Consider the following 22,138-nt stretch of genomic DNA (forward strand, 5'->3'; position numbering starts at 1 on the left):
TAAGCAAATGACCTGAGGCCCCCCAACACGGCTACCCCTAAAGACACTGAAGGTGCACAGTGTGCCTCTCTCTTCCAGGAGGAGTCTGGTTTGTGGTAGGAAGGCCAAGCTCAGTGCCTATGTGGGCTTGGCTAGTAAGTACAATCAATCCCCACGGAGGACCAGTCCTGTTCATCATGGGAGTAAGGGAAACTCATCAGTGGCTGCCGGGTGGTGCCCAAAGGCCACGGTTGGCACATCCACTTTTAAAAAGAGGAGGTTCTCCGCATGGGAGGAGAATGAGGAAAGGTTCCTCTGGTTTGAAAGCCCTGAGGAGGGGCAAAGCCTATCCCATGACATGGCCATCCTGCACCTGCCCTTTCTCCATCAGTACTGCCCATGGGCTCCTAATGCCTGGGTGAAGGTGTGGATGGAAACATGGAGGCATGCAGGCAGCGGGTGAGCAGGCAGACAGTGGCATCCCTGAAGATGGACTCCGGCAGAAGGCGGGGTCTGAGTGGAAGGAAAGGAGGTGGAGGAGGACTCGGGGCACAGCCGTCAGATGGAGAGGGGACATTTCTTCCACCACTCCACATCTCCCCTGGGTCTTTACTCACAGGCCTGAGGGCAGCAGCAGGAGTCTGGGCAGCACGGGCAGCGGACGTAGCAGCAGCAGCTATGGGGACAGCACTGGCACCAGCAGATCCCCACCAGGACGAAGAAGAGGAAGACTCCCAGGATCACCAGGCCCACAAACACCCACTCTGGAAGGATGCACAGAGAAACCCACACTCAAGGTAGCCCACCTTCAGGACGGGGCACACCCAAAGGGGTGTCCCTGGGAAAGGAGGTCAGGGGGAGGGACTGGGGAGAAAGCGCTCGACAGGGAACAGAGCCCCACTCAACAGGAACCCTGCAGTGAGCGCAGAGTCACACTGGGCTGGCAGTGCAAAGCCATGGGGTGGAGGAGTCAGGCCTGTTACTGGGGACAGTGTTTGCCAAGCTGACCACAGCGTCAGAATAGGGACAGGACAAGTGCAGAAGGAGTCCTGGCGGGGGAGGGGAGCCGGGCTGTTGGGCTAGGAGGTGGAGGGCTCTGTCAATTCCTTTTATGGTCAAATTAATCCTGTCTCTAAAATACAGGCCCCGAAAACAGTCCTCTGTGTCCACATGGCCTCTGAGTAGACCATCTTCAGATGGTCCAGGGCCTGGGCACACTCATCTGCTCTCCCTGCAGACTGCCCTAGAACACCCTTCCTGAACTCCACACCAGGGCTGAGATCCACACCCCTTGCTTATGGCTGGACAGCGTCCAGCAGAGAAGGCACTGTCCCCATCCCCGAGAATGGGTCTGGTGTGATCACCTTCAAGCCGGTCAGCCAGCACGGCCAGGGCGCAGGCTCTCGGGGTCTGGCGAAGCGCAAGGCTGAGTGGAGGCCTGGGGAGTTTGACTCCTGCCTCTCATGGCTTGGCACAGGCCGAGCGTGAACCCCTTTCATCTGCCATCTCAGAGATGGAGAGGAAGGAAGTAGATTCTTTCTGGCTTCGATAAAAATGACTGCGGCCCTACGTGACTTGACTCAGTAGCATGCGATGGGACCTGGCAACGGGACGACTCTCCCTGGAGCCTGGACGCACTGAAGGAGCCGTCTCTCCCTTTCAGTTGAGAGCTTTCTCACCAAAAATCCCTTTACACTGGGCCTCGGTGCCCATTTTTTCTTAAATTTCAATTACTAAATAGTCCTTCGATGGACATGTCGTTGGGAGACTGAGAGGTGTGGGGCCTTGTGACAATGGCAAAGTCATCTGACCTTTAGTTAGAACATGATTCCTCAGAGAGAAAGCGAACATCCTGTACCTCCTGAAGGTCCCTCCTCGCCTCCCCGTCTGAAACGCACTCAGGTCCCCCAGGTCCCCCTGTCCCTCGGTAGGGGCAGATGGCTTGCAGATCTGGGGGCATCCCTGCTGCAGACATAGACAGCAGGCGGCCTTGGCCTCAGCACTCACGTCACTGCACAATGGAGCCCGAGGTGGACATGAGCCAGGGCTTGGATGAGCTGAGCGGAGGGGCAGGTTATGTTGGAGAAACAAAAGAGTATCACCGTGAAAGGGTTTTTGGAATCGGAGGAAGGGAAATTCAGGCGGATAGGAAATGCCTTTTTCAGATATGAAAAAGACAGTGATTCCCAGTTAAATAACTTCTAGTTTGAAACCCAGCCACGTAGCTGTGTGTGTGTGTGTGTGTATACAAATGCTTTCAAACTGCAGGAACTTTGGACAAGGGGGACTACAGAGAGATATCTCTTGGTGTCCTTGGAACCACATCAATAAGAAGAATGCCTGGTGGGGAAGGACAGAAGAATTCATGGAAGAATAATTAGTAAAGCTCACTGTGAAGGCTCCAGGTGTCTCTTGAAACATGTACCTCTGTTGTTCTCAGGAAACTCTTAAAATTATGGCAGAAACTCTCCAAAACAAGACTGAACCCCACCTTTTCCTGCCCCTTGATTTGGGTGCCTCCTCACCACACTTCCGTTGCGTCTCTGAGCCTCCATCAACCAGGAGACGCAGTGCTGCCCCAAACTGGTGCTGGCTGGTGGAGGCTGGGGCACTGAGCTACATCAGTGTGCTGGGCCGGTGGCCCTGAGCCTCCAGGGAGGCGAGGGGCCCTTGAACCCACGAAACCATGTACCAGGAAATGCAGGTCTGTGGATGGCTGTTTTTAAGGCAGGAGGAGTGGACAGCTCTCCTGGGGTTTGAAGAGATCTTTGATAATGTTACAAAAGGCAGTTCAGAGGAACAGGATTATATCATAATGAACGCGTGAACGCATCATAGGGGATGAGGGATCAGACGAGGACTGTGTGTGGGGAGGACACAGCTGTCGGGGCACAGCTGGAACACTGAGGCAGGCATGGAGACTGTCAAGGATACTGCGTGCCTGACGCTCGGGGCTGGGTCCCCACCTCAGCCTATCTTCAACTGTTATCACCTCAGGGACGAGGAACAGAAGGAATATAGTTCAAAGGCTCTTCTAATGGGCTTAGCTCACAGACATACACAGACAAATATGAAAATAATTAAATAAGTCATTAGTGACTAACGCAGAAGCAAGACAGGTGGAGTGACAGCAAATCAGGCAAATAAAGAGTTAAATGGCTGAATACCTGGCATAATCTCCACAGCAAAACTGGGCAAGAGGTCAGCAAGCAGCCCTGTCCTGCCTAGAAGAGTGGAAAGAAAGAAGGAGGAGAGAGGTTACTCCAGAGGGAAATGCAGCCCGGAACCTGGCCCCCGCTGCCATCCCCACGCGGCCACCCGTCCGCGACTTTGTGGTCCGAGAGGCACATCACGACGGCTGGGCTCGGTCGACAGAAGGACCTCCTCCTCAGCCTTGGGCAGTCGTCTAAGTGAAGCGGAGACAGAGGAAAGACTCTGCTGGAGCGGCCTCCATGCCCCCTGCTCTCACTCCCCCCCTGCCCATCCTCCCGCTAAGCCAAGCCGTCTGCATCAGTCTACATTTACATCCATCCATACAGTCCTACATCCATACAAAAACAGAAGTACATATTTGGTTTTAACTCAGGATTATCTTGCTACATGATTCTATTTATGGCCTAAAGATGTTTCAATGATTAAAATTTTCAAAGACAAGGAAAAGATAAAGCTAGATCAGCTACACACTCCTCTCCACTCCTGGCTGGAAGCACTCTGTGCATATGTAGATGGCGTGGCTTTTCCATATGGTACCCACAGCTGGCGTTAGGTACCCCAGGGCCTTCTGCGTGATATGGCATGGAGGCTCAACGGCTGGTGTCAGAACAGGTGCCCCACAGGGGCTCTGGAAGGCAAGAGCCATACGGGAAACAAGATGCTAGAAGGGGCAAGAGAGAGCTCAGTCCTTTTTAAAACCAGCCTGACCTTTAGAAAGCTATTCTGATGCCTTCACCAGATTCCCATAAAGGTAAATGAAGAGGCCTGTTAGATACCCCCACGCTGGAGCCTTGCTAAGCCACTGATGTTCTGCACCAGGACACAACTAGCAAACCTCCCTCCTCTCCGAGTTGTGATGGGGAAGGTCACTGTGCCACCTGAGCATCCAACTGAGCATCCAACTGAATTCTGTTTCACCGAGGGGCATGACATCCATCTCTAGAACAGCACCATCCACTGGAGGTGCAGCCACCAACACACACCATTATATTTAAAGTGTAAAAGTAAATTAATTCAAACATTTTTTTTAAACTTATACTAGTATCAACAACAAATCATCATTTCAAGAATTCTGTGACCCTACGTAGCTACCGGACAGCAGAGCTCTGGGGCCTGTATCTTAGCAGCTTCTGTCGTCAATGGCTTTTCTGTTGTGAGGCTCACCAGTGATTTGGACCACGGCACATGCAGACATGTCTTAAATGCTGGTGTGCTTGAGACCAAGAGTCAACACGAGCCTGGCTTCTCACGTCACCAGGTCACCAGGAGGCAGAAGGACCTGCTAATCGTCCAGGTCAAAAAACAGCAATGGAAATCCACAGCCTACATTTTCTTACACTCATTCACAGTCCTGTTTCCATACAAAAATAAAATCCATGCATGTGGTTTTGGCTCACTTAGAAAACAACTCTTTCCTGTCAATCTCTTGAGTGCTTTAAAGAAAAGGCTGCTGTGTGTGTGGGTGGGTGGGGGGCTGATATTTTGAGTCTAAAAGTCACAGCTGGTCACTAGTCCCCACTTCTAGAAGACACTCCACAAGAAAGAAGTTCTGACCAGGGGCAAAGAGGAAAGGGCACCTCCAGGGCACCAGGGGGACGTGGTAGCCAGGACACAATGTCAGAGAGTGGGGCAGCAGAGGACCTTGCTCCCTTGGCCTTTCCTCAGCTGGCCTCCACGAAGGGAGGCAAAGGTGGCAGTGTGCATCCGGGTCATGCCTCCTGCCGGGTCCCATGCAGGGAAAGTGAGACTTTTACTCCAAGGGAACAGCAGGGGTCACTCAGGCCAACTCTGCTTTAGGCCTTAGCCAGAGGAGCGTCCTTCTTTCTGTCCTCCAGCTCACACAGCTGATCTGTGAGATGGCGCTGCCGCTCTCAGGGTCCCTGAGGAGGACCAGCGGGAGCCAAGCAGAGCCCTGGGGAAGCACCCTAAGGAGACTTCCTGGCCAGCCTTTCACTGCAGCCCCAAGGCCCCCACAGTTCCCACAGCAGGAGACCAGACAGGTTTGGGACCAAAGTCTGAGCAAGTGATGAACAGTGGGCACAGTCTCATCTCGAGTGTTCTCTGCGGATATCTCTTGCAGACACAGTGAGGCCGTAGGCGGTTGGTCAAAGACTTGGGCATTTGGGATCTTAGATGGCTCTTGCAGACACAATTCACACTCACTGCCCGGCCTAGCCAATCAAGGAATCTAGGGCAGCGCTGGTCAGCAGGTCAGTCACCATAGACTGACTTAGTGGGGAACATTTGCTATGTTTTTTTCCCCCTGCCTGGACAATTGGTATGTCCGAGTGGATCTCTCATTGTCCAGCCTATGAGTGCTTCGAGATCTCTGCAGGTTCTGTGGTCCAAACCATTAATCAGAGTCACAGCAGAAATGCCACTGATGATGTCAGCTTTCTTTGTAGCTCTCATGGGACATGAGTTACGTGGTAATTATTCACCCCTACATTCCAGGAGGATATGGATTAGATTCAGCCTGTTATGTTAGGAAAAGCAGTGGATGGGAGTCAAGATAGTTAGGGCAGATAGGTCATGAGTTGATTCAGTACCTCCTACGGGCAAATTACGTCCCCTTTCTAGGTCTCAGTTTCCTCTTTCGTAAGCAATGGAAATCCACAATGTGGTGGTGTGAAAATGGGGAGACTACATGTCTGGGTTTGTTGGGACCGTCCTGATTTATGCCTATGACATGGTTAATTATTAACAACACCCCTGTTTACTCAGAGAATTCTAGTTGGGCAGTTGATTATGTGCTCACCCTATCTGTATAATTTTTGATTCTCAAATCCAATACTCAGTGATTGGAGTGGCAAACTGAAATGTGTATAGGGACCAGCAGGTAATGCAAATTAAATGAGTACGGCTGCCCGATGTGAGACACCAGGGAGGGGTCATGGGTGTAGAAAACAGCAGGGTCTTACCAGTGGACATCTGTTGCCCCCCGGAAGTTGTCCTGAGAGTGGAGGAAAACTCATTATTCAAGATTCCCTGATTCTATGTAAAATGTCACGATTTTCAAGTGTTGGGCAATTAACAAACACATTTTTTAAATGGTAGACAAGTCAAAGGGGATATGCCTGTAGGTACAGAGCCCAGGGACCATGAACCTGCCTCTGAAGGCTCACAGTGGGAAAGCCAAAAGCCAGGTTTCCCCAGAGGCCTTTAGATCACCTTGATGGTGTTCTCACATTGCTCCCACACACAGAATGACAAAAATGTAAGCTCTAGGCCCTTATGTCCAAATTAAAACTTCAAATAACAGCATGACACACCAAATTGTTAGTCTTTCTAATTTTGGGGCGCTAGAAAGGGCATCCCGGAGAACAATGAACAGGCTCTCTGTTTTTATTCTAGGCTGCTTTGCTTCTTTTAAGATAAAAAATTAAAACAAGGAGAGAGTATATCAGAAGTATGGACCAGGAATCCACCAAGGCTGTTGCTCCAGGAAGACCTACATCCAGCAGCTTCCTGAAGCCACAGTCCACACCGACCCCTCAGAAGGTGGAGACCTCCCACAGAGCTCTTGAGTACCACTGGCCCTGGGGTGGGGTGGCGACGGACACTGCAGTGAAGGGGGTGACATTCAGTGTTTTGAGTCCAGAACACGGGGAGCTGGGTAGAGCAGACACCATCACTGTATCCACAGCAGAGTAAGAGCAAAGCTCTGGCTTTTCCACCATGACTTACATTTTACTGGAGTGAGAGACTTTTTAAATATATATATATTTAGTTGTAGATGGACACGATACCTTTATTTTATTTATTTCTTTTTAGGTGGTGCTGAGGATTGAACCCAGTGCCTCACACATTCCAGGCAAGCACTCTACCACTGAGCCACACTCTGGCCCTGGAGTGAAAGACTTTCGAAACTCGGGTTTGTGCTGGAGTCCTAGATTTCTAATCATCAATTTGCTTTCGACTCTGCCCCTGACAGACCCTCAGCAATGCTACCGTTCTCTTCTCCCCCTCCTCGTCTGTGTGTGAGGGAATCTGCTCCTCCGGCATCTAAATGGCTGCGGTGAACACATTCCAGGCTTCGGCAGCACTCTCCCAACTCCCGAAAATCACCATTATTCTTCCAGGGCTTCACTCAAGAGTGGCAATTACAAGTCACTTTACAGTCTGAGGAAATGCTGGAAAGCACACCCTGCAGATAGAAGGCCACATTTACTCTTTTCAAACCAAAGCTCAAACTATCCACGGAAAATACAGTTTTCATGTAAGCACTCAAACAGTTTTCTCCAAACCTTGCAAAATCCATTACTTGAAAGAAATTTCCACATGAATACCCACAATGAATGAGATCTGCTAATGGCCTGGCATGCACACACCAGTGCCAGGTTCAGGCCGCACTGTTACAGAGTCCACCGCCAGGCATGGCAAGGTACTGTGGGGTGAATGCTCCCAGTAGAAGCAGGCACTGCCAACAAAACACCTAATATCTTATCTATATAGCTGCCGACTCCAGCTGTTTTCTGCCTCTGCCATCTTGAAGTCATCCCCAACTGAAGTGTCTGGACACGTTCCCAGGAACCAGCTCGCTCTATGATGTCTCCAACCCATTCACTCACTCATTCATTCAACACAGAAGTGTTTACTATACCAGGTGCAGACAGAAACAGGACCAGGACATGGCCCCTTGGGATGCTTAAGAGTCTCAGTGTAGCCCATGCCCACACAGCCTCCAATAGCATGAGCAGAACTTGGTTTTAGTTACCTGCCTTTGTGTCACAAGACTCACCAAAGTCAAAGGAGTTTCTTCCTGCAAATCTGCCTTTCTCTGCCTCTTCAATATCATGTTCCATCTGGCCCCAGGCCTTTCCCCAGAGACTTGGTCCTTGCCTAGCTTCCTACTCCTCTATTCAGAGTGTTATCTCTGCACCTTTCACAATGACCATGTCATGGAGATATTTCCTCCAATCCTCTAACACTCATGTCTTAGAAGGCCAGGCCCCTTAAGGCGGAATTTACCTAACTTCTTCACTAAGGTAAGCATTTATCCCGTCTGAAATGTGTTCTGACAGACTCTGTAAGGAAGCTGCATGGAGAAGCTGCTTCCCCTCCACGCTCCCTGGGACCACTGGGACCACTGTACGTGCATTCCTTATGGCTCTTACCTCTCAGTTGCAATGGTCCCCTTACCTGTGCCTCCAGTGGCAGGGAGGAAACCCTTCAGGACAAGGACTTACCCTAAGCCAAGCATCCCCAGCAGCCCAGCGCGAGACGGCACCTCAGTCACTTATCAGTAGCAAATCCCCACTGTTTGGTAGACCGGCTCCTGGCTAGGCTCTGACTCGCTGCTCACAGTCCCCTCTCTCCATTCCAGGTGGAAATAGGCTCTTAATTAAAAATCTGAAGTGACCACTCATCATCAGTTCATTCATTCCACACTCTTCTATGTGCTGCAGAACATTCAGCACCCCCAGAGTCAAGGCTTGATGCCAGGAGCATCATTCACACACGGGGCCATACAAATACTATTTGCCATCTAAGAGAATGGAATCAGCCCAACCATCATCCTGAGATTTGAGGACCACCAGGGTAGGGTATTTCCAAGGAAGTCACTACAGAGATACGACATGCATACAGATTTTAGATAAAAAGATTTTTCTTTTCTTTACTCTTGATACTTCAATCCAAGTTCTGATTCTTAGTTCAAGCCTTCAAAATGCAATGGGCAGTGCAGAAGTTCTGGATTTGGTACAAACTTGTTTTTAGAACCTAGGCCTGGCTATGCAGTCACTTGACGATAGCAGACAAGCTGTTAATGCATTGGAACTCATGAAAAAGTGGGATAAGCACATCTTCTCCACCCTCAGATACCTACAGCCCGTCTCGTCCATTTGTTTCTCTGAGAGTTTTAACTTCAGGACCGCCTAGGGTTGGCCAATATACACTGCTAGGGAACCCTCCGTTTCAGAACATGAGGATGATGAGGAGCGCCTCTCCTCTGGGCCGTGCCTCCCCTTCTTCTCCTTTCTGTTCAACACACATCTCAGCTTCATCCACTCCCAAGCTTTCCTCTGGATCTATCTTCAGGGATGTACTGTATCCACCCCCTCTTCTCTCAGCTCCTAGCCCTCCAAAATGTCTCTCTCCTGTGTCTCTGAAGGGAGCAGATGCCTTTCTCTGGCCCTTTTAAGTGTGAAGATGTTTCTATGGCTATGCTTCACGTGTTGTTTCCATGGCTATTCAAAATCCCAAATAGATTGGAAATTTCCCAAGGGCACACACATTCTCGGTTTTATTCTATATTCCCATGGCAACCATGAATTCAATAAATATGGTTTATGGTAATAAACTATAAATAAACAAATGTGGATATAGCCTCTTTTCTCTTATATATGTATTTATAAACTGTGTATTTAAGCATTTCTTGTGTTTACTTTTTCTTTTTGTGTCTTGTATATTTTAGCTCACTTTAAATTATAATCCTAAAAGAGAATAATTCTGACAGTGAATTCTCTCCATAAAATGACTAGTATTGAACCATCTGCAATTACCTGTTAATAAATGCTTCCGGCTTTTTGGCGGTGATTATAAGTTTAGCTTAAGGAGCTAACTTCTTCTATTCACACAGAATTCTAGAATCAGATTTTAGGGCCAGAAAGGATCACAGAGGTCTGGTCCATACCCACCCCATGGTTTCAGGAAGTTGGGAGAGGTTTAGAATCTCACCCCAAGCCACAGAGTTGACTAAGGACCAACCGGCAACAGAACCCAGGTCTGAGGATTCCCATCCACTGTTCTTTCTCCAATATCTCACTGTCCTCAGCTTCTGCTTATCTTTCTTCTAGAAATGTGCAGCGACGTTTTCTAGTCTAGTATTTGCAGGGAGTGACTGTGAAATTTGTGTTTGTGACATTATTGCTCTACTTATATAATTAAAGTATAATTTTTGGATGTAGAAAATGTTGGAGATTGTTGAAATTCTCAACACCTTTTCAAGCTGCGACTGGAAAATGATGACTGAATACATCATAACACAGTATGATCTAATTAAAAGGCATTCACCACGCTGCTACAAAGTAATAAACAAGGGTAAAAATGATTGCAAGTACTCTGCCTTTGCAAAGCACTATCGCGATGCAGCCTCCTACCCGCGGAGCGCACAGATGCGAAACAGTATTAGTAATAGACCACGCTCTACTTGGCCTGAGATGCGGTGCAGAAGGCAGACCTGACTCAAAATGACGTGGAGGGAGGTGGGAAGGCACGGAAGCAGGACCTTGGGCCTGTGTGTTCTCGCACCCATAAAGCAGGACAGGATGGCTACTTTCCCTAACCCAAAGGGCCCCCGGGGTCTGGCCCCTCGCGGAGGGGCACGCAGGCCCGCGGACGGTCGGGGCCAGGCGCCCTCCTTGGAGGGGCGTGCACGAGAGCCTTTCCCAGAGCCCTCCCTGGAGAGGCGATTCAGCCAGTCGGAGGCGCCGCCGTGTGAACGCGACCCCTGAATAGCGCAGCTGGCTGGGGAGGAAAAGGGACCCGCCTGTCCCTGGCGCACCCACCCCCGCGGTGCCACCCACCCGGGCTCCCTGTCCCCGCCCCCGCGCGGCCTCGCGACCACAAAGAGCTCGCGGCTGACCCGGCCGCGGCCGCCGAGTCGCCAGGCAACGGCCCGGGAATGCGCGCTGATTGACAGCCGGGTCCGCCCCGCGCGGCCGCAGCCGACGGGGCGGGGACCGCGGGCAGCGAGCCCCAGGCCTCTCGCCTTCCGCCCGCGCGAGGCGGGGCCGCCCTCAGAAGCCTCGGGAGCGTTTTTTCTGGAAATACCGTTATGTCACATCACCCTCTCCCTGGGCCCCGGGGCTTGTGCAAGCGGACGAATGGAGACGTGCGTGCGCCTGAGGTCTCCATGAATAACAGGCCACCTCGCAGCAGGGGTTAGGCCGGGGACCTGAGGGACAAGCATGGGACCTCAGGTCCTCTCCGTCTTCTTTCTTTTCGGTTCGCAGGAGACTCCTGGAGGTGGTCATCCTCTAAGGAAGGGCGCCGTCATACCAGGTTGCCTGGACGACCTCAGTACCTGCCTGTGGTCTTGCCACGGATGATTTAAAACTTCCCCTCCGCTTTTCCTCTTCAGGGCATCCTCGTTTGAAGGATAGATTCCAAAGGCATTCTATCTAAAGTCTTCGCAGACCCACCTGGATCCTAATGCAAGTCCTAGGTCTTCTCCCTACTCCTCCAGGCTTCACGGACTGGCCCGGCCCCTAATCCTTGTATTTAGCTCAGGCAGAGAACACTCTGTGATTAACTAAGGGCCGTCCACTGAGAAAATGGGGGCTTCCAATAGCAACCAAAATACAGCATGCTGGGACAGAACGCACGCCAGTCCACTCGCAGGAAGACTCCACCGGGCTGATTAGGGTCACCACTGGCAAAGCACAGGGCAGATGTCATTGAGAAAATGTGAATCTATTAGTAATAGGATTGCCAATTCACAGATGGCCCATTAAAGCCTCCGTCTATGGAACACCCGGGAAGAAAATCTGCTCTTTAGCAGGAGTCCCTCAATGTAGATTTCCCTAAAGATGGCTCTCTCAGACTAGGGATGGCACACTGGTGATGAGAGGCGGGGAATAGGGAGGGGTGGGGAAGGATGCTAACCTTCATTGAGTGCTTATTAAGCACCACTGAATCTTCACAGTAGGTCTTCCATGTGTCTTTATGACCCTTCTCTTATTTTTAGAGATATGGACTTGTCTGTGGTCACAGTATTAGAGTCCAAAGCTGGCTCCAAAACCTCCGCTGTTCACAGTGGACCTTATCCAGTATCCAGACAGACTTTCAGCACCTGGCACTGTTGACATTGGGAGCCCAGATGATTATTTGCTGAGTAGGAGAGGGCCATCCTCTGTGTTGCAGAAGGTTCAGCAGCCTCCCTGGCCTACCCACGAGATGACTTGGCTTCCTACAAGTTGTGACAATTAAAACATGTCTTCCAACTTCACCAAATGCTCCTGGGAGGCAAAACTACTCCCTTCTGAGAATCAGTGGCCTAGATATTTAATATCCAAACACAATTGTAGTCTTTTCTTACATTGTTCACTACTTCGAAACTCTAACTTTAATCTTCACAAAGAGAAATTTTTCTAAGGACAAGACAATGTCACTTATTTATTTCTTATCTTCACTGTGCTGGACTGTGCTAGGGAGATAGCATGCAAAAATACACATTAAATTTCAATTGTAATTTAAATAGATATCAAAGCAAGCTTGAGACTACGCAGGTGCGAGATCTAAAGAGTAAGGAGCAAAGGGCGTGGTCCTGACATTGGCGGCCTTGACCACCGGCCCCCACTTCTCAGTAGAATGCTGTTAACCACAGTCAGGAACCAGAATCAGATTCTAGCTGATGCCTGGTTTCTGGCTCCTCCTCCTCTGGACTTTTAACATATTTTTTTCTGATTCTTTCTAAAAACAAGACTGACAGAGGTGCCTGGGTAAGCTTAGGGCAGAGCAAACCACGGCAGGGGGTGGGGAACAGTGGGGCAGAGGCTTGAAAAGCCCCTGTGTTTCTGCATTCATGCAGCCTCTGGGGTTATCTCAGCCCCCCTGGAATCTGAAGGCACAAGTGTATGCTGAAGGAGGATGTTCTGCCCTACTAGGAGGACCAGCCCCATTTGAAATCTTCTGCACAGGGCGACAAATGAAAATGTGGGCACGGCCCAAATCAGAAGACGTTCCAAAGGAGTCGTCTCCAGATTTATGGCCAGAGTGTGGCTCTGTAATTAATTCTTTCTCTCCCTTCTGCCAGGAGTAAACTTTTTCTTTCTTCTCCCCCAATTCTTTCCCCCTCTTCCTCTGTTTGTAAATCTTCCAGAGAAACAGCAGCAGCCACTCTCAGAGATCAAAGTTTTAGCAAGCAACAAAGACCTCCAAGGAGGCTGTTGCCATGGGAACCCTGGGAGCTGAGGCCCTTCTAATGGGCAAATCTCCCTGGTTAGCAGCTCGGGGCTGGGCAGGAAAGAGGGAGGGGGTGGGGAGCTTGGCAACAAGTAGCCTTTCTGAACAGCCTGAACTACTCACCAGAGAGTGACAGACAGGCTTCAAAGGAGGCAGCCAGTGGTAGTCCAGGGGTGGGTGCTAGGGCATTTCTGCAAGCCATACAAACACACTCCTATCAGACTCCCCTGCAGTCACCTCTTGAGAGATACCTCTCCCCAAAATTCACTGGCTTCTTATTAGGTTCTTAATAGCTTTTTCACACTACTGGGCAGAAAAGTTTATACTCTATCACAATAACAATTTCAGGCACAGAGCTGTGAACATCTTGATTTAAGAACAACAACAAAAACAACAACAATCCTTGCCCACCCATTTCTTCACCACCTGTCTAGGGAATACATGATGTACTTCTAAGTCTCAGGAGGAGATGGAAGAAAAAATAGGAGCATGTTGACTATAGGTAGCAAAATTTTAGGAGATGTTTTCCTTTTTTGGTTCATTTCTGTTTTGTTTGAAATATTGATAATAAGCATTTTTTTTTTCTGAGACAGGAGTGCAAAGGTAACTCCATAACACCACATTTGAGGGGCAGCATCAATCCCCAGTTGCTGCCTGCTCACAGGGGCCTGCCGAAAACATACCTATTTCTGGCCTCTGGGATTAGTGCTGCATTTGGCCCTAAAGCAGCAAAAACTGGTGATGCATTCCACAACGTGTCACCAGTGTGTGTTTTTGCCTGCCTGGCACGCGCTGCTTCTTCATTTGGAAACAACTGCCTGCTTTCCTTTAGGAAGCTACTCCTTTCCCTCATCCCTTCAGATCTCAAGGCTTGCCTCCTCCCCGGCACACAGGCACCTCCACAACAGGACTTTGCAGAAATCACAGGAAAAGAGGAAGAGAGCTGGGAGGTCTGAGACCATGGACACTGGACCTAGAGAAAGCCTGCCTGGTCCTGAGGGGCAGTGGGAGGTGGGGATGTGGAGTTCCCTGAAAGACGCCCAGCCTGGTTTGATTTTACTACTGTTTCTGTCTCAGAGCCTAGCACTCAGCCATGCCTGAAGCCGGGAACTCCCAGGCTTCCTGATGACTTCAGCAAAGACTTCTCCTGAGCAAGGGGAGCCTCCATCCTTTGCAACCAAACCAGTTCTGGAAAATGTAACAGCTGACTATAGATAGCAAAATTTTAGGAGATGCTTGCTTCTTTTTTTTTTCTGTTTTGTTTGAAATATTGATAAAAAGCATGTATCCTTTTTTTCTGAGACAGAAACAATATTAAAATAAAACCAAGCTTCAGTCTCTACAATACCCTCTAAGGAGAATGAACTCTGAAATCTGTGCATCTTTCAAATAGAGTCAAAATCACCGAGCAGACTCTGGGAAGCCATGACTCATCCACTATCCCAGACAGGAGAACCTGTTCTAAGTCAAAGCTCCTCAGAGCAGGGGGTTCTAGAGCTTCCCTCAGCCATCCTGCATTTCCCCAGTGTGTAATCTGCCCTTAGGAATGTCTTCCTGAGCTTGAATCCACACATCCCCTGGCTGAAGTCCTCTAAGAGGACAGAGGCAAGAGTGTCCCTCCAGCCCCTGTTCTGCAGAGGCTCCTTCCCCCTTGTCCTGATTGGAGGTCTTAAAAGCCAGCTACCAGGTGGGACATCAGAAAGATGGGGTCAGGCCCTCATAGAAAGAAGTCAGAGCAGGTTACTTCTAAATTTTACAATAATAACTTCTCTGCATGAGCCTTCCTGAAATGGTGAGGCCTTTTCCTGACAGCTGGAGCTGACCGAAGGAATCCGATGCCTATCCAGACGGTGGCATGGTCTGGTTATAAACAGGCTGCCCTTGCCACTGATCCTGCACCTCTCATCTCAGGTGGCACATTTCTGGAAGCTCCCCCTCCTTCCTCTGACTGGTCTGGCCCTAGGATACCAAACGGCTGTCTAAACATTTCTAAGGTATCTGTCACTGTCATCTCAAAGCACCCAAAACACTGTGTGCATTTCCAGCTTCAGAATGACTTTACCTTCTGAATCATCAAAAAGACATTGAAGGGTGTTCGGCATGGTTTTCCTGTTTAATGTTGAATCGGTGGTTGTCCTCCCATTTCTGTGAATCTCATATCTTTGGATATTTCTGAAGCCTCTGAAAGAAGCATCCACAGCAGTTTGTGGATGGTTCAGATGCACGGGGTAGAAGGAGGGGTGAGTCACACTCAGTGGGGAGGTATTCAATCCAGACAGGAACAGCCATGCCTTTGAAGTGAGGGCCTAGGTCAGTGGTTGTAGGCAGTTTCACCAAGAAACAAAGTAAAAGGCTGAAACAAACCTGGGGCAAATAGAAATTGACCCATGGCCCCAGGCAGCAGCCACATTGTTAAAACACAGCTCATTCTATGGCTTCTTAACACATACACACACACACACACACACACACACACACACACACACACATACACACACTCACACAGGTTGCATGGTATTATGGAAGGAGATGAGCCCGGGAATCAGAACACATGGGTTTGATTATCTATAGTTCTTTTTTTAATGTCATAAAACCTGGACATTAATTTCTTTATTTGGAAAATGAGCAAAATAACGCCTGTCCTCCTCTCTTACAAGATTCTCACAGAACAGTTTGTGAACTCTGACTGGCCCTCCCTGTACACCATGTCAGTGGTACCACTGGTGAACATTCACTGCTTCTTGGGCCCCACTTGTATTCCTTTTTTTTTTCCAACAGTGCCCCAATTTACTTGAGGGGATTAATTCTTGTCTGGGTCTTGATGGACGGTTCACCAAAGCCCCTGATCTCCCAAGGCTGAGCAGCAGACAGCTGACCAAAGTGGGCCGATTGGGCTGTCTGGCCTAAGACTGACTCTCGAGTGGGAAAATGCAAGAGCAGAGAATGACATCTAAATCTGTTTTGCTCTGGCTACAGAGCCCTAAAGACATTACCCACAAATTCCTGTGACACAGCCCTGGGGCATCTCTGGCAAGGCAGAAACTACTGTGTTCAAACCCTTTTATTTTCTTCCTGGGCACATTCAAAATGTCAGCAGGTGGCACTCCTGGCACTCCCAGTTCTGGCCCTTAAAAAGTTCCACGGGACTTTCCCGTCACCCTTCCTGTGAGTGAGTGAGTGAGAATGTGTGTGTGCATGTGTGTGCGTGCGCGTGTGTGTCTGTAGCTGGGGGCAAAGGTCCCCACAGCAGAGCCAAACAGTGGGAAAGTGTAGACCCCTGGCACCACGTGGAAGGGAGCTACCCAGGTGCCTCCTAACCCGCGTCTGGCCAAGATGAAGCAATGACCCTGAGCCGGCAGTCCTTGGGGGCAATGAGTGCTACCCTGACTTCCAACACTGAGTCTCCACCTTTCTTCAACTCCCACAGCCTTCCAACAAGTTCCTTTTTGGCTGAAGTCAGCCAGTGCCTATCTCTGCTGCTTTTAAGCATAGCCCCCAAGGAAATATCATTAGTAATAATTTAAATAACCAAAGAATTCCAAGTGGGTGCCAGGAGGAAATGGTGGAAGTGAGTAGGCAGCAAGTCCCGACCTCCTTACAACCGGGAAAGAAGGCAGAATCAGGACTTTACTCTGGGTTTACACCGGGATTAGAGGAACTGCAAAGAACAACTGGAACAAGTGTTGGTCTTAAGAGTGACTAGGCCAAGCTTGGCTCAGAGGTGACTACAGTAAGGAGGGCTCAGTGTATCTCTTCAAGTGGTGCTGACACTGGGATCAGCAGAGGTCACACTGAATTAAAATATCCTTATCCGGATGTCCAGTCAACCCAGGGCTCTTAAGAAAAAGAAGCTCACAAAGTTGTTCTTCACTTAGAAGAAGTCACAACTCTACTGATCGATGGGTAGACATATGCACAATCTGAAAGGGCAGGGAACAAACTGTCCCCCCTGACAGTGGCTGGAAGGAGCAGCCACCCTGGTTCTTGGAGATGATTGCAAAACAGGGAGCAGAGAACTGTTTGGATTTCAGATGCATTAGTGATGAAAGAGACAAACTAGATGCAAAGTTGAGGAGAATTTAGTTTCCTGAGTATATTCCCAAAGGTGAGGCTGGAAAGCTGATGGGCAAGACCATGAGGTGTCATACAGGTAACACTCAGGTGTTTGGACTTTGCCAGGTGGGGTGGCGCACACCTGTAACCCCAGCGGCTCCTGAGGCAGGAGGATCATGAGTTAAAAGCCAGCCTTAGAAAATTAGTGAGGCCCTAAGCAACTCGGCAGACCCTGTTTCTAAATAAAACTAAAAAGGGGCTGGGGATGTGGTTCAGTGGTTAAGTGCCCCTGGGTTCAATCCTTGGTACCAAAAACCAAAGAGGTTTGGATTTCATCCTGAAGACGCTGAGAGCCAGTGAAGAAACCCTAACAGAACAGCGAAGTTAGGTCTCAGAATCAGAACGGTGCTCAGCAGGCGGGTAAGTGGTGCCTCAGAGAGAGGTCCGAGCAGAGGAGCAAGACCCGGGGCTGCTGCCGTGGCACAGGTGAAAAGTGTGGGCTTCTGAACCCGTGGGGAACTGAGGACAGGCACCTAGAACATTCCTGAGAGGGATGCAGAGGATCTGGGTGAGTGATGTATAAAGGGAAATGAGGAGGGATGTGTCAGACAGGGGACACGTTTCTACCTTGCTGAGAAGGAGGACAGTGGAAAAGCAGGTTAAGAGGCAGGAGAATGAGTGGGGCTTAGGACACACCCCATAAGAAGCCATGGGACACCACAGTGGTGGTGTCTCACTGACACTTGGAAAGCAGGCCTGGACCTCAGTGGGAGGCGGGATCAGAGTAACAGGTTCCAGTAGCAATGGGCAGGAGAGCCGAGTGCTCCACAGAGCTGACAGGGTGGCGGTCCAGGACAGTCCCCGCTGGCCTTGGTTCCAGTCTCGCTCTGAGAGTGGTCCCTTGGCTCTGGGTGTGTCTTGCCTTGGTTTCCCCCACAGCACCAGGAGCAGCCCGACTCTGAGTGCTTCCAAGGCGAGGACCAGTTCCTGCGCTTCCTTCTCTCCACGTTGCCTAGCTAGGTGCCAAGAGTGAAGGCGCCCGCCGTGGGGCCTGTGTCTTACGTGGGAACGGGGAGGCCCCAGAGCTGTGCTCACCTTGGGCCTCTAAGAGTCAGTGCTGAGCATGTGCATGTTGATCATGAAGAGTCCACTCCATAGACGTCAGCAGCCTCCTGGGAGGTGGCTGGTGTCTCCTCACTGGTCACAGCTCCTTGGTTGTTGGGATCCTCCTGCCTCAGGAGCCGCTGGGGTGACAGGTGTGCGCCACCACCCCCGGCAAAGTCCAAACATCTGAGTGTTACCTACATGACACCTCCCGGTCTTGCCCATCAGCTTTCCAGCCTCACCTTTGGAATATACTCAGGAAACTAAAATCTCCTCACCTTTGCATCCAGTTTTTTGTCTCTGTAGTTTGTCTCCTTCATCACTAATGCATCTGAAATCCAATCAGTTCTCTGCTCCCTGTTTTGCAATCATCTCCAAGAACCAGGGTGGCTGCTCCTTCCAGCCACTGCCAGGTGTTTCTTTTGTACACCCTGTGAGACCAGTCCTGCTAGCCTGACCTGTCAGCCAGGCCACACATCCGCCTGGCTCTCGAGCATAGGCCACAGCATCCTCCCTCTGGTCCCTGCGAGTGAGCATCACCCGCTCTGTTCTGAAACCCTGTCCATCTCTGTAAAGAGGAAGGACTTCCTGGGGGTCACCTTCTTATAAAACAGCATGTCTGTTTTTTACTTCTTAACCCAACAGTTTAGAATTGCAAATAAAGCTCACAAGTAATTAGGCTGAGTGGGTTCTCCTCTCCATAGTGCCCACTGCTGCCAAGATGCTCAATCCAGGTACAGATGTCTCCAGGTGCTGATGGGCCTTCTTCCCCTGAGGCTGACCCTCCCTGAACCTCCACTCCCAGCTTCTTCTGCCCAGCCAGGCAGTATGCTGCCAGCCCCTCCTGTACAACGTCAATTCAAATATGGGGAGACATCTTCCATGGTCCCCACTCTGAGTCCTCTACACTGGAACAAATCTTCCAAGCATTCCTCACAAAATTCAGTGACTGACCGAACTAGTGACTCATGGACGTGGTTATTGGTCAACCATGGACCCCTGTTATCTTCCCACTGATGTTTCCATTTCCTTAGTGGCTGGCCTCAGAAATAAGGTCACTCTCCTGGTCTCAAAAGAACACACCTATCAAAGAGGCCTGCAGGATACAACAACCAAACAACTAGGATGTTCAAAACTGGGACAGTGTTTTGAAATTTTTCACAAAGGAGTATCAAGGCCAACAAGGCTCAATTTTGCGTTCAGTACTTTATGCACCCAGAAAATGTTCGCAGATTGCCAACTAACCCTCTAAATGGGTAACCTGAGTCGTGCTGCCCTAACATTTCCATGGCCCATCAATCCCACTTGAGCGTTCCCACGTGGCCATGCAGAGCCATGCGGTTCCTCCCCCAGCCCTCGCCCGGGTCTGCTCAGCTGGGCTGCTTTTCCCGCCATGAACTTTGATTGGCAGCTTCTCCAGTTTCCCCTCAAGATTCTGTTCAGAGCAAGCACTGATTTCTGTCCTTCATCTTGCCTCCTGCCATTGGTGACCATGCTCTTCTGAGCCTTGCTCTCACCCACCAGTTGCGGGTCCCTTTGGCCCTCAGAACAGCATCCTTGACCCCAATTGCTTCGTGTGCTGTGATGTGGGGGAATGCTCCCACCCACTCCAGCACGAATTCAGAGGACCGCTTTCCCTCAGTTCGTTTCCCTGTGTGCAGAACAACTGGGACCAATATTTTCAAGTGGTTTTTACCTGTGGCCTCGTTCTCCTTCACAGTCAATTACTTCTCTGCAAATGGCCGCCTGGTCAAATAACCGTGCTCCCAATTAGCTAATTGCAGGCTCAATGAACCACTTGTTCCTCCAAACTTGGCTATTAGAGTTGTGTGATTAAGCAAAAATTAATCTTCTTTATTCCCTTCTGATTCATGGAGCCACAGCAGATCTCAAATTCGGCCTCCTGTGTTCTTTTGCAACATTAATATAAGCCTTTCAGTTTTTATTTCCTTTTGAAAGGAAATAAAAAAAGACTCAGCAGTTACGCTTTGTATTTTGGGCCCCAAGATTAAGTCAGCCTTCTAGCAAGGTGCCCAACGTTACCTTTAGTCCAATTTGTAAAATGCACACTAAGGCTTCAGAACAATTGTTTTGCCAAAGTTATTCGATTAAAACCACGGTTAGACATTCTAAGTAGAAGATGCCACTTTATTTCTGGCAATTCAGGTTCCCACAAAGGGTAAAAATCAATCTTCAACCTCGACTGCCTTTAAAACAAGGCGCCTTTACCCATTCTCCAAATCGCTGTCACTTGATGTCTTGGAAGCTACAAAAAACGTAATTTATTCTGAAAAATTGCTTCAAGTGGATGTCTTCAATCACCCCTTCTCCTACACTTGAGGCAGTTTTGTATGCTTTATTCTAATTTTCTTATTCAGCCAACATCTATAGAACACAAAACATGCGCTCAGTTTTCAGTGTCAACAGGAGGTCATTTCTGGAACCGGCACATTCCTTGACTCCACAGAGAAGGAGCCACCAATCAGGAGGAGCCTTCCCTTACAAAGAGACCGACAGTAATGAGGACTGAATCTATGTGCTTTTAGTCACTCAGACCCCTTTGGTTTCCAGAATTCGCCTTCCAATTAAACACGAGGACATCTCCCAAACAGCTCTTGGTGTGGTGCACCCTCTGCTAGGGGACTCTGGTCTATAGCCACCTCGTCTGTGACTGTCTTCAGGAGAGGGAGTGAGTGGGAAGGACCCTGAGGTCACTGGAGCCACTCACACACCAAGGAATTCTAACTCTCCTTGGTGTCTACGCTGCTTCAACAGTTCACCGATGAAGGGCCAAGTCGAGAGCAACAGCCAAGTCCAGGTTAAAGGGACAATGGAAAGGAGGAGAGAAGGAAGCGAGGAGAAGACACTGGGCCGAGGCTGACCGGGGCTGCAGCCTCCAGGAAGCAAGACATCCATAAAGCTGCTGCTCCCAGGCGCGTCGTCCAAAGCAGGCTGGTCTGAGCACCAACCAGAAAGGCTGCATGCAAGCCACCAACACGCTCAGGCAGAGATGTGAGCACAGGACAGTGTCCAGGCGAACCCGGGCCTTGGCGGTCACTTACCCAACACCAGCAGCTCCACCGAGTCCTCGTTCTTGCCCTCCAGGTCATCGGGGGTGGTGATGACACAGTAATAGAGCCCACTGTCACCCCACATGAGCTTTCCAATTTGAAGATCTGCATCTGTCACGAAAGAAGGACCCAGTTCTCAAACTCTGTCCTCAGCAAGAAAAGCACTGAGCAGCTGGGGACGGGAGAGGCGTCTGCAGTGTTCTCTGAGTCTGCCTGGATGGCGATTGAAAGATGTTCCTTTATTTAAAACAAAACCAACAAAACAATAGCAGAAACTGGCCTCCCTCAGGTGAGAACCAGAGACGGTGCAGTGGTGTCTCGCTCCAGCTGTGGGAGGCAGGCTTCCACCCAGGCCTGCAGAGGCCCCGAGAGATGGACAAGTTCCAGAATAACCCTGGACTCCTAGAAATCAGCTGATTTAACAGGAATTCTCCACAGTTTGAATAATCAAACAGCTTGTATCAGACTCCTGGAACTTTTTTTTATCCCAAAACTTAGGGAGCAGGAGACAGGGTGGAATTGATACAAAAACTCACGGGGCTCAGGCCACACATCCGCCTGGCTCTGCAACTTGTGTGTGACCTCCCTTCTCCCTGCTTCCCAGGCTGGGAAAGGGCCAAAAAGGCGCCCTCGAGGCTTAGGACCTGGGACTGAAGTTCCTTCACTGGAACCTACTCTGACTCAGCTCCGAACCTAAGCCCTGTCCTCCGCGGGCCTCTGTGCTCCCTGGAGGCCGCACTCGCCCGCCTACGCCCAGCCACTTTCCCCTAGAGCAATCTGCTGGGTCTCTTCATGCTCCCACCTCCTATAAA

The 22,138-nt window shown here is 49.9% G+C and overlaps 1 protein-coding gene across 6 annotated transcripts in view; it reads right to left on the reverse strand.

The window, feature by feature from the left end:
• Positions 1–22,138, reverse strand: part of Ildr2 (immunoglobulin like domain containing receptor 2) — a 55,729-nt gene that overhangs the window by 18,064 nt on the left and 15,527 nt on the right. For 2 of the 6 annotated variants that reach the window (XM_078022234.1, XM_078022232.1), the window contains exons 3-5: positions 21,318–21,437; positions 3,147–3,203; positions 597–743 (exon numbers count right to left, since the gene is read on the reverse strand). In XM_078022234.1, coding sequence (XP_077878360.1) covers positions 597–743; positions 3,147–3,203; positions 21,318–21,437 — 324 coding nt within the window. The remainder of the gene's footprint in view (positions 1–596; positions 744–3,146; positions 3,204–21,317; positions 21,438–22,138) is intronic. The other 4 variants (XM_078022235.1, XM_078022233.1, XM_078022236.1 and 1 more) reach the window with 3 other exon arrangements.

The sequence above is a fragment of the Ictidomys tridecemlineatus genome, chromosome 10 (assembly GCF_052094955.1).
Source record: "Ictidomys tridecemlineatus isolate mIctTri1 chromosome 10, mIctTri1.hap1, whole genome shotgun sequence".
In the NCBI taxonomy this organism is placed as follows: Eukaryota; Metazoa; Chordata; class Mammalia; order Rodentia; family Sciuridae; genus Ictidomys; species Ictidomys tridecemlineatus.